The following is a 13,400-nucleotide window of genomic DNA, read 5'->3' on the forward strand; positions in this document are numbered from 1 at the left end:
TTACCTATATATTACCTAGATATTATTATATCTTTATTCATCGTTATATCTCATTATTTATCATATTCCGTCACTATAATGTTTCCCATTCCTGTTTATTTCTTCATTATCGTCTCCCATCATTATGAATCGAACTGAATACTTTGTTGGATCGTTCATGTGCCACTAAATTTAAAAGTCAACATTCAACATTTTCCCGACAGCACTTGACTGCAGCGTTAGAATCTGGGCGGTCACGTGACAGAGTCAGATCCAACATGGCGTCTTCCTGGAGACGGCTGGTTTGTTTACGCTCGGGACTGTGGAGCGTCTTGTTTTACTGTGTTTACTCTCATCTGAAGGTGATTCTGGCGGAGGAAGTGGAAAGCTGCGAAAACCTGCGACTCGGACAGTATCCTTTAATCAATAATATTTCAATAACTTTCATCTGACGGGAGATTATTGAACTGATGACTGGCGGCTAACCGCAGCTAGCTTAACGATGCTAGCAGTAGCTTCTGTAATAGTGGGATAAATAAAGCATTACATACTGTGTAGTGTAGTGTTCTGTGTACCGGCAGGCTGCAAGCTTTATAAACTACATGCTGGTGGGATATAAAGTATTATATCGTATATACTGACGTGTTATAAAGTGTATATTATATTAGTATTATTATACACTGTTTTATATTATTACTGTATTTATTTATCTTAAATGTCTTGGAAAGCACCTTGTAACAGTGCTATATAAATCAAGTTTATTATTGGTATTAGTTTTATTACACACTATATAGTAGTAATATTTAAAGCATTCTTTTCGGTGCTGGCAGGATATAAAACTATAATATAATACTATAATGATAAGATATGAGGCTTTATGTACTATATCCTGGTAGGTTATGAAGCACATATTAAGTAGTCTTTATGTACTGGTTGCATTTACATCACATTACATTATGTCATTTAGCAGACGCTTTTTTCCAAAGCGACTTACAGTAAGTGCATTTTGTCAACTGTAGTGAAACCAACGGCATCACAGTCTTCATCAGCTAAGCCTTTTAATAGGAATAAGTAGCATTCTTTGAATTATTTTTTTATTTTATTTTTTATTTTAAAGAAGGGTAAGAAGACAGGTTAGTTGAAGAGGGGTCCAGGTGTAACCTGGAGAGATGTGTCTTTAGTCTCCGCCGAAAGATGGGCAGTGACTCAGCTGTTCTGACAGAATATTTCCTGAATATTAATTTAAGATACTGCACATCTATGACATTGTCTGTTATTTCTTTATTTTATTACAGGGAGATGGTCTTTTGTTTTGCCTCTGACCTCTGACCTCCCTGTGGACAGGGGCAAAACAAAAGACTATCTCCTTATAATAAAATAAAGAAATAACAGACAATGTCATAGATGTGTGGTATCTTAAATTAATATTTAGGAAATGCAACACTTTATGTGCTACCAGTACATAGAGACTACTTTATGGGCTTCATAACCTACCAGATACAGAACATAAAGGTTCTGCTGGTCCTGTGTTGATGCAGTGAACTGCTCCTCAGTCTGTCAGTAGTCTTCAGTCTGTCAGTGAGTCCTTCAGTCTGTCAGTGAGTCCTTCAGTCTGTCAGTGAGTCTTCAGTCTGTCAGTAGTCTTCAGTCTGTCAGTGAGTCTTCAGTCTGTCAGTGAGTCCTTCAGTCTGTCAGTGAGTCTTCAGTCTGTCAGTGAGTCTTCAGTCTGTCAGTGAGTCTTCAGTCTGTCAGTAGTCTTCAGTCTGTCAGTGAGTCTTCAGTCTGTCAGTGAGTCTTCAGTCTGTCAGTGAGTCCTTCAGTCTGTCAGTGAGTCTTCAGTCTGTCAGTGAGTCCTTCAGTCTGTCAGTGAGTCTTCAGTCTGTCAGTGAGTCTTCAGTCTGTCAGTGAGTCTTCAGTCTGTCAGTGAGTCCTTCAGTCTGTCAGTGAGTCTTCAGTCTGTCAGTGAGTCTTCAGTCTGTCAGTAGTCTTCAGTCTGTCAGTGAGTCTTCAGTCTGTCAGTGAGTCTTCAGTCTGTCAGTAGTCTTCAGTCTGTCAGTGAGTCTTCAGTCTGTCAGTGAGTCCTTCAGTCTGTCAGTGAGTCTTCAGTCTGTCAGTAGTCTTCAGTCTGTCAGTGAGTCCTTCACTCTGCTCAGGTATCTGTGTAAAGATCCAACCATCGATGAAGCCACACAGGAGCCGGAGAGCTGCAGGGAGACGACAGCATGGGGTGAGAAACTGACACTTCACCTGGTCTCACCTGGTCTCACCTGTTCTCACCTGGTCTCACCTGGTCTCACCTGTTCTCACCTGGTCTCACCTGGTCTCACCTGTTCTCACCTGTTCTCACCTGCTCTCACCTGTTCTCACCCGCTGCATGTTAAACTCACAGCTTCACCAGTCAGACAGAAAACAGACAGAACAGCCTCAACAGGCGTCTGTCTCTGGGTCAGTTGTTTTCTTCTCTCCCAGGTGAGAGAATCTGGATTCGGAGTGTGACAGACTGGCAGCTGCTGAGGGCCGGGCGATAAATCCTATCATATCGATATTGTGATATAGAATAGAATAGAAAGCCTTTATTATCATTGTACAGAATACAACGAAATTAGGAGCGCTACTCCTGATCAGTGCAACTAAAAGACACAGGGAAATAAAACAAAACAACCTCAGAAAACAAACATCCACAGCCAACAACACAGGTTCTAAAATAATAAGTAAAATAAATAAATACAATGTAATTTTGCACTAGAATAAATGTACTTATTGCACTAGAATAAATGTAATTATTGCACTAGTATGAAAGTAATTATTGCAGTAGAATAAATGTAATTATTGCACTAGATCCAGTAGGCATCATATTGCACGTGAGGGGTCATTCAGTGCTTGTTGTAGTTAAGTGTGCTTAAGGCCCAGGGAAAGAAACTGTTCTTAAATCTGGAGGTCCGTGCTGTGATGGTCCTGTAGCGCCTGCCAGAGGGCAACAGGTCAAAGGTCAAACAGGTGGTGTCCAGGATGAGAAGAGTCCTTTTGAATGTTTTTGGCTCTGCAGAGGCAGCGGGAGCTGGAGATGTCTTTCAGGGAGGGCAGCCGATGATTTTCTGTGCGGTGTTGATGACCCTAGATATCGTCTCGACATGAGACTAGATATCGTCTGTAATATTGTGAAAAGTAAAAATATTACAGTAAAGTGATACAATCTCCTGAACTCATCAGCCGATCCTGAGTGAAATGAACGATGATCGGCTTCACCTGCTCATCATATCGATATTACTTATGACTGATTACACATTACTGATTACTAATGATCATTACTAATTTTCAAAATGCTCTTGTGTGTAAATATCTTATGAAAGCACCAATACTCATCCCCAAAATATCATCACATTAACGATATCGAGGTATTTTTAATTGTCTCCGATCCGAGTCGAATATCTGCTGATACCGAGTCCCGAACCGGTACTTCTGTCATTATTATTATTATTTTTTTAATAATGAAACAGCTGTAGCTGCAGCAGTCAAACCTCCACCAGCTCTGAGCAGTCCTCCACCTGCAGAGCCGCAGCCTCCGTCTCACTTCCTGTTTGTCCTCTGGGTTGGACTCTCTGACTCTCTCAGCGCTGCAACAAAACCACAACGTTCCTCCCATCAGGTCTAACAGTCTGCAGGTTTCCGAGCCGGTCTGAGTTCAGCAGTCTGTCTGATCTGATAGTCTCTAATCAAGGATTTGTATTGAATTACACATTTGTCCAGGAAAACTGACTCAAAGACAGAAATGTCTCTTCATATTTATTTGTGTTTATGGGGAATGTTTAGATGAAACTTTAATGATTTTCTTTCGGGAAATTGTGTCACCAGCAGCAGCAGAGAGTAAGACTGATAGAGAATAAGATAAATGGACAGAACTGATGATAATATAGCAAATACATGCAGATACAGCGTCTTCACTGGCAGATGTGCAGGTTGAAGCGGAGAGTAAATGTGCATCACTGACTGGTCACATGGTCACATGGTCAGGTCACATGGTCACATGGTCAGGTCTACAGACAGAGGATCAGATCAGATCAAACTGGAATGACTATCAGAAATCAGTTCAGAACAGAGAGAACAGTAACAGGACACAGAAAATACAAATACAACATTACTGAGAATAATATAATAATAATAATAATAATAATAATAATTCCATTTGTGTTATTTCATAGTTTTGATGTTTTTACTATTATTCTAAAATGTGAAAAATAGTAAAAATGAAGAAAAATGTGGTGTGTCCAGACTGTTGACTGGTAGTGTATATGAGTTAAAGTTATGTAAAATTACGGCATCAGAGCAGTTTCAGCCTTACCAGAGTGCAAAATAACAGCAGTAGAATATTCTGAGACAAAGATAACTGAATGAAAAATATAACCTGAAAAATATGTAATATGTAAAAAAAAATATATACCAAAAATATGAAACATGCAGTATTCAATAAGCAAGAAATTAAAGAAATATCCGGATCAGTGCAGTTTGTATAGAAATCACAGAGAATGCAGGAATAGGAAAAAAACAATAATGTGAGCAGAAAGAAGATGCACATTGTTACGTACCGCCTCGTGAAATCAAAGTGTGTGTGTGTGTGTGTGTGTGTGTGTGTGTGTGTGTGTGTGTGCGTGTGTGTGTGTGTGTGTGTGTGTCAGTGGAGTGCCTCCCAGCTCCCAACATCAGCTGTCGGCTCTCCAACGGGACGGAGGTCAGGTTCAGCGGGGAGGAGGTGGGCTTCAACAAAACCATCCCCTGCAGGAACGTGTGAGTGCACACACACACACACACACACACACACCCTCTCATACACACATACACACACACACACACTCTCTCATTCACACACACACACAGCATCACTGTCCTGTGGAGTAAACTGACGGCTGCGTGGGTGAAAGATCCGATTTTATGTTTTTTTTTGTTTTTTTACTCCTTTGTGAAGCTTTAACTGTGTTTTGAAAAGTGCAATGAAGTGAAAAAAGATTGTTATTACTATTATTATTATCATCATTATCATATCATTATTATTAGTTCTATGGCTGCTGGGACATGAGGCTGCATTGGGCATCGCTGATTTTGTTATTTTCATAGGATTTGTTGACGGTAAGAAATGCATTAAAAACACCAGCCTGATCCTTTATGTTAATGAGGAAAAAGGGTAAAGAGAAATGTAAAATGTCTCTCTGGTGTTTTTCTGCTGCTGAATCTCTGCGGCCTCGTTCTGCTTCATAATTTATTTTAGATGAACGATGAAACTTTATTTCCAAAACCTTTAGAAGAAACTGGTGGTGATTAGGAAACCTCATCCGACCAGGCTGCAGCATGCGGTGCTGCATGTCGCCGTGCGCAGCTTCAGAATATAGATCGAGGCCTTATTGGCTGATATCAAATCAGTAGACGTGAAAACAATGTAAAATATACTACTGACATACTTTGGTAATCAAAGGAAACTATCGATCCGTGTCAAGAAAGCTGTCCTGATCTCCAGACTGAATCCATCTGGTTCCACTCCATCATTCAGCTGAGCTTTCCTCCTCGTTAGCTGTTTTCTGTGTGGGGGGGTCGATTTCCCCGAACCGATCACTAGTGACCGATGTCTCTGAACCGAACTGATCACTAGTGACCGACGTCTCTGAACCGATCACTAGTGACCGACGTCTCTGAACCAATCGTCTCTGAACCGAACTGATCACTAGTGACCGACGTATCTGAACCGAACTGATCACTAGTGACCGACGTATCTGAACCGATCACTAGTGACCGACGTCTCTGAACCAATCACTAGTGACCGACGTATCTGAACCGAACTGATCACTAGTGACCGACGTCTCTGAACCGAACTGATCACTAGTGACCGACGTATCTGAACCGATCACTAGTGCCCGACGTCTCTGAACCGAACTGATCACTAGTGACCGACGTCTCTGAACCGATCACTAGTGACCGACGTCTCTGAACCGATCACTAGTGACCGACGTCTCTGAACCAATCACTAGTGACCGATGTATCTGAACCGAACTGATCACTAGTGACTGACGTCTCTGAACCGATCGTATCTGAACCAATCACTAGTGACCGACGTATCTGAACCGATCACTAGTGACCGACGTCTCTGAACCGATTGTATCTGAACCAATCACTAGTGACCGACGTATCTGAACCGATCACTAGTGACCGACGTCTCTGAACCGATTGTATCTGAACCGATCACTAGTGACCGACGTCTCTGAACCGATCACTAGTGACCGACGTATCTGAACCGATCACTAGTGACCGACGTATCGGCCGCTCTGACTTCAGTCACATGATGCTGCAGCCAGTCAGCCTCTACATGTTAGCAGACATTTACCAACTGACCAAAAAAAACATTTTTACAAAAATATCGTCTTTGCAAAGACAATCTGTTGGTTAAGGAGATGATTTCAACAAATCTGTTCTGCTGAATAGTCGTTTGTTGAATGACTATTCGACTATTCAGACACAAACCCTACTCCTTTCTTTCTTTTCTTCCCTCCTTCCTTCCTTCCTTCCTTCCCTCCAGGAGCGGTTATTCCTATAAAGTAGCTGTGGCTTTGTCTCTGTTCCTGGGCTGGCTGGGAGCCGACCGCTTCTACCTGGGATATCCTGCTCTGGGTACACACACACACACACACACACACACACACACACACACACACACACACACTCTCTCTCTCTCTCTCTACTCAGAGATCATAGGTTTCGTCTGTAAAAAAATTACACACAGTGATAACATAATATCGAAAAATACAGACAAGTTATTACAGACAAATAATTCTGAAGTGGTGACTGTTTTGTAAAAGAAAAGGTAATTTTGTCTCATGAAGATCCACCAGTATTGTTTTTCTGAGTATTTCACCGCTCTGCTGTCTGGATGTGGACAGAAATAAGTTTATCTGCGCTGCATCAATAACAACAAACCAAAAACATGGAAGACAGCGAAAGATGCAAAAAAATAAATATAAAAACTAATAAATAAACAAACGTTCCCTCGGTGAGACGGCGAGACACGACTGTCTGTCACACAGCAGTGAAATACTCACAGAACTACAGAATACTGCTGGATGTTTGTGAGACATACAACAAAAACAACAACAAAAACACTTCAGAATGATTTGTGTCATTCAGACGGAGACGATCAGACCAGATCGATCAGTTCAGTTTAGATCAGACCAGATCAGACCAGACCAGATCAGACCAGACCAGATCAGACCAGCAGCTTCAGATCCAAACTCCCATCCACCGCCTGAACAGCAGAGGAAGACAGGCGGCTTCCCCCTTTAACTGTTTCTGCTTTTTGTGGTTTTGCAGCCTGAATTCAAAATGGATTCAATTAGGATGTTGTTTTTTGTGACTGATCTACACACAATATCCCATAATGACCCAAAGAATAACAGTTATGATTATCACACCAAGGCTGACTGCTGCAGGCAGAACCAGCCGGCCAGCCTCTGCTTCTTTAATTAGACACCTGCAGTAAGACAAAGGCTGAAAGGCTGTGTGTGTGTGTGTGTGTGTGTGTGTGTGTGTGTGTGTGTGTGTGTGTGTGTGTGTGTGTGTGTGTGTGTGTGTGTGTGTTGCCTGGGGTTTTTGGACGCAGGACAGGCTGCAGCCAGCTGCAGGAGGAAACACCTGTCCTGACTTGGCACAGGTCGGCCCGGACCGAGCCAAGCCAGATTTATTTCTAAAAACGCTTTTAACAAACGGGTTCGTTAAGAGAGAGAGAGAGAGAGAGACGGAGAGAGAGAGAGAGAGAGAGAGACACAGAGAGCGACAAGGACACGATACAGAGAAAAGATAAAAACAAGAGACAACAGACACATTAGAAGTACTAACATATGGGGCCTGTGTGTGTGTGTGTGTGTGTGTGAGTGTGTGTGTGTGAGAGAGAGAGAGATTAGCACACTAGCTAACGTATCTAGTAGCAGCTAGCGTTAGCATGTTCACATTAACATCAGTGTGTTTGCCGGCTAGTTAGCTAGCTAACAGTTTGTTCAGGTTAACTGAGCTGACTCTTCTCAAGCTACAACTCAGAGTGTTTTGGAGTAGAGACTAGGGCTAAAGACAAGACAGTTTACTGTGTCACAGTAACCAAATCCACCTTATCACACTATTCACTTTTACTGAGAACGTTACTGAATGGATCTACAGCCACACCACAACAAGCTTTTTATACAAGCATGGAACCATTTCAAAATATGTTTCTTATTGATTCTCTCTCTCTCTCTCTCTCTGTCTCTGTCTCTCTCTCTCTCTCTCTCTCTCTCTCTCTCTCTCTCTCTCTCTCTGTCTCTGTCTCTGTCTCTGTCTCTCTCTCTCTCTCTCTCTCTCTCTCTCTCTGTCTCTCTCTCTCTCTCTCTCTCTCTCTCTCTCTCTCTCTCTCTCTCCCTCTCTCAGGTCTGTTGAAGTTCTGTACTGTTGGGTTTTGTGGAATCGGCAGTCTGGTCGACTTCATGTTGATCGCCATGCAGGTGAGTGAGAAACCAGTCAGTTACTGGTTCAGACTGGTTCAGACGTCTCCCTGAGGCCCTCAGAGAGCCATGATTTAAACTCCAAAACACTTACATTCCACATTAGCTGTATGTTGCTTACTCTCACACACACACACACACACACACACACACACACACAGCCTCTTGTTTCCTGTCCTCTTTAAGAGTGACATTCATGATAAAGAGTTCCTCGTTTCCCGGAGGGTCCATTTCAGCGTGGCACGAGGCGCCGGAGCCTCATATTTTAGCGGCTAACTACCCGGCGGTGAGAGCGCCGCCGAGGCTGATGAATAAACAGGCGGCGGTCGTCTGATTATTATTTACCGCGGCTCGCAGGCCCTCAGGATGAATGATGCCGCTAGAAGTTTCTAATGGACTCTGGGAGCGCAGGAGGAGGGAGACAGACGGATGGAGGGGGGGGAGGGTGAGGGGGGGAGGCGGAGGGGGGGGGGGGGGGGGGGGACAGATCGGTCCGCCGCCGCTTCCTGTTGAGGCGTTTTAGATAATAGAGGCTGGACATCCATCAGCAGGAGGTCTGCTGCGGCCAACAGGGACGGACAGATAGATGGATGGACGGTCCGTCTCACCCTGAACTCACAGCAGGAGGAGCGCTCATATCCAAACCTGTTGCAGCTGCAGCACTGCAGTCCTGCAGCTGCTGCAGTCCGGTCTGGTCTGTTCTGGTCTGGTCTGTTCTGGTCTGTTCTGGTCTGTTCTGTTCTGGTCTGGTCTGTTCTGGTCTGTTCTGTTCTGGTCTGGTCTGTTCTGGTCTGTTCTGGTCTGTTCTGGTCTGGTCTGGTCTGGTCTGTTCTGGTCTGGTCTGGTCTGTTCTGGTCTGTTCTGTTCTGTTCTGGTCTGGTCTGGTCTGGTCTGGTCTGGTCTGTTCTGGTCTGGTCTGGTCTGGTCTGTTCTGTTCTGTTCTGGTCTGGTCTGGTCTGTTCTGGTCTGGTCTGGTCTGGTCTGGTCTGTTCTGTTCTGTTCTGGTCTGGTCTGGTCTGTTCTGTTCTGTTCTGTTCTGTTCTGGTCTGTTCTGGTCTGTTCTGGTCTGGTCTGTTCTGTTCTGGTCTGCTGGTTGTTGAGCCGATCTACATTTTACCTCTGAAGTGAACAATTATCTGGTTTTGCTTATTTTTCCATAAACAGCTCCTGTTGTCCTGTGAGGAACATTAACGTTCCTTACAAGGTTCTTATGTCTCTTTTGTTGAGTGAAGCTCTGCAGCCAATCAGGTGAACTCAGCTCAACATTTATTTAAGTCACGTTGGTTTATGTGTCGTCTACTGTGTTTACTGACATGTTGATAAATGACAATAATAAGCAAAATCTTGGAATTTATATACATTTTAGGGCTGGGCGATATGGACAAAATAAAATATCACGATATTATTGACCAAATACCTCGATATCGATATTGCGACATTATTGTAGGGATGACTATTGGTGCTTTCACAAAATATTTACACGAGATTTTTGATAAATAATCATCAGTAATGTGGACATAATGACTAAGTGGGTAAAGGCAAATAATAGAACAGCTAGAACAGTCTGGTAAGTTCAGAAAATTACATTAAAACCAGGAAAAGACAACACTTATGCCATATCACGATATTACGATATCCAAAATCTAAGACAATCTCTAGTCTCATATCATGATATAGATATAATATAGATATATTGCCCAGCCCTAATACATTTATATTAGAACTGAGCAATTAATTGAAAAAAAAAAATCAAAATCCCAATATGAACTTCTGCAATTTCCAAATCTCAGAGTCTGCAGTTAATTAAAGAGAGTTTCCGTGTTTGTGTTTTTGAATTTGCATCGTTTCTGACGTTGCGGCGTGTTTCTCTTCTCTGGGCCGTCGCCCCGACCGGACGATCGGGGAGAAATTTAGGGAAACGCTGAAAAGATGCGGAGCCGATGTCTGAGGTGATCGAGTCCCAAGGTCGAGTCCAAGTCAGGGTCATCGACCTTCAAGTCTAAATCGAGTCACAAGTTCTACAGTACTGTCTGTTAATGTGATAGTAGAAGTAAAGGTCACCTGTTGTGTGTTGCGTCTGCAGATCGTCGGTCCGTCTGACGGCTCAAACTACATCGTGGATTATTACGGCGCCCCGGCTGACCAGACTGTCCATCACCAACCAGACCTACAGGAGGACCCAGCTGTCTCCCTGAAGGTACCACACACACCTGACACACACCCGACACACACCGGACACACACCAGACACACACCGTACACACACCCGACACACACCGGACACACACCGGACACACAGCTGACACACACCTGACACATACCGGACACACAGCTGACACACACCTGACACATACCTGACACACACCGGACACACAGCTGACACACACCTGACACATACCGGACACACAGCTGACACACACCGGACACACACCTGACACACACCTGACACATACCGGACACACAGCTGACACACACCTGACACATACCTGACACACACCGGACACACAGCTGACACACACCTGACACATACCGGACACACAGCTGACACACACCGGACACACACCTGACACACACCTGACACATACCGGACACACAGCTGACACACACCTGACACATACCGGACACACAGCTGACACACACCTGACACATACCGGACACACAGCTGACACACACCTGACACATACCGGACACACAGCTGACACACACCGGACACACACCTGACACACAGCTGACACACACCTGACACACACCTCAGTGATTTGCTGTATGTTCAAAAGTCAAAAAGAAAAGTTTAGAGAGGTTTATGATAAAAGTGTTCGGTCCCAACAGAATACGGCACCATGTTTACTCTTTGTGTCCAGATGCTCTAGAAACATGTTAGACAGAAAGAACTCATCACCATCACTCAGTACCTGCAGAGTCTGGAGGATCCGGTCTGTAAAAGAGTCTCATTTAGAGCCAGCAGGGACTTAAAGCAGAACTCCAGCCTCTGTAGACCTGGACCTGTTTTTACCTTGGAGGGAAGTTATGTTTTTATCGTTTGGTTGAACAGAATAATGTTCAGACAGACCACAGTGTGACAGACAGAGTCCAGCTGAGTCTCATCCAGCTGCTTCAGACTGAAACCTTTCAGTCCAGTGAAGAATTTAACTCCTGGAGAAAGTTCTGACGTGTAAAATATGTAGAAAATCTCTTCCTGCAACCAGTACTGAACCTGAAGAACAGGACAGGGGTTAGCTTTCTGACAAGTCAAACCTCACATTTCAAGGTTACACACACACACACACACACACACACACACACACACACTCACACACACACCTCCACTAGGGAGAGAGTAGTTAAATATCAGAGTGTGTAAAGTCAACTTTAGACAGGTTTCTCAAGGAGGAGAGAAATTAAACGCATATAAGGGCGCCTCTCTCTCTCTCTCTCTCTCTCTCTCTCTCTCTCTCTCTCTCTCTCTCTCTCCTCTCTCTCTCTCTCTCTCTCTCTCTCTCTCTCTCTCTCTCTCTCTCTCTCTCTCTCTCTCTGCCTCTCTCTCTCTCTCTCTAGGTCTCCATCAGTCATGTAAATACAGAGAAGAGCTGCTGATGTTACGCTGCCGTGATTTTCAGTTAAAATCTACTTCATTCTATTCCGTTCTGTTCAGCAGATGCTTTATTGACAGCAGGACTCTGTGCATCACCAAGAGAGAAGATGATTCACTACAGAACAAGAAGAAACACAACAGATTAGCTGTTTACAATGACAATATCCAATATTATATACTATCTACAGAATGTTGTAGATAGTATAGTATAATAGTATAGATATTGTAGATGGTGTGTAATGTCTAATTGATATTATATACTGTACTATCTACAGTGTTATTCTTTATTCTGTATTGTTAGAGTTAAAGCACACTGACTCTTCTAACTGGATGAACATGAACAGCAGGATTTAACTCCAGAGTCCCAGTGGGTTTTGGGCTCTAACAGAAGCCGACGAGCTGTTGATTAAAGGCAGTAAATACAATTATAATTATTATTTCCTCGCATGCTTTTGAAAATCTTACAGCACTGGTTTGTACAGAGATGAAGGTGAAGGAAACATCAAGGCAGATTTTGAAAGGTGAAATATTTCTGTTCTGAGAGTGAAAACAGCCGTCAGTGGAGCTTGGTCTGGTCTCTCTAGTGTTAAACTGGAGGTTCATCTGATCTATTTAGTCAAAGTGAGTCAGCTGTTTGTCGTCATCATATAGGAACAAGATTCTGTAGAAAGAAATTCACTGCTTATATCACACTGAGATAATATTCAGAAGAAGCATAGTGCAAGTCATGTCATCTGATCTCTCTCTCTCCCTCTCTCTCTCTCTCCCTCTCTCTCTGTCCAGCTGTACAGTTTTCAGTGTGTATTGTTGGAGTAGGTTTTATTTTATTCTTCATTATTTTATTCTGATATAATGTTGTGCTGTTTCAGTGCCGCTGTGTCTTTAAGTTATGACGTCCTTCCATGAGAATGGCTTTTGTAAATAAAGTTTTCTTTGTGTTAATCCATATTGGACCGTGTCATTATTTAAATGTCAGCGTTGTGATGATGATGATGATGATGATGATGTGCTGAGTATGTGAGACTGTGCTCCAACTATCAGAAACCACCCCAAACCGCAAGGGATTATGGGTAGTAGGAGACGGAAAGCCTAGCAGAACAAAGTGAAGTCTGGACTGATGCTCGTATTCAGCTGTTTCTTCATGTGCTCATAACTGGTATGAACACCACAGAAGAAGAGACAGACAAGTCCATCATGTTAATGCGTCTTGAGTGATCCAATAGCAATCTGGTCACACTTACACGGCGGCCATTTTGAACACCTGGGGTGGGAAACTACCTGGAAGATTGGTATATATATAAAACTAGTGTTACTTCAACACAG

General features: G+C 43.3%; 1 protein-coding gene across 1 annotated transcript; it reads left to right on the forward strand.

Annotated features, from left to right (window-relative positions):
- The first annotated feature begins 257 nt into the window (after nucleotides 1-257).
- tm2d1 (TM2 domain containing 1) lies at nucleotides 258-10,681 on the forward strand. The gene is given in 7 exon segments (XM_078282420.1): nucleotides 258-391; nucleotides 2,133-2,206; nucleotides 4,653-4,761; nucleotides 6,539-6,630; nucleotides 8,413-8,486; nucleotides 10,570-10,620; nucleotides 10,622-10,681. Coding segments are annotated over 7 exon segments (594 nt in total).
- Nucleotides 10,682-13,400: the final 2,719 nt, after the last annotated feature.

Source organism: Centroberyx gerrardi, unplaced genomic scaffold (genome assembly GCF_048128805.1).
Source record: "Centroberyx gerrardi isolate f3 unplaced genomic scaffold, fCenGer3.hap1.cur.20231027 Scaffold_135, whole genome shotgun sequence".
In the NCBI taxonomy this organism is placed as follows: Eukaryota; Metazoa; Chordata; class Actinopteri; order Beryciformes; family Berycidae; genus Centroberyx; species Centroberyx gerrardi.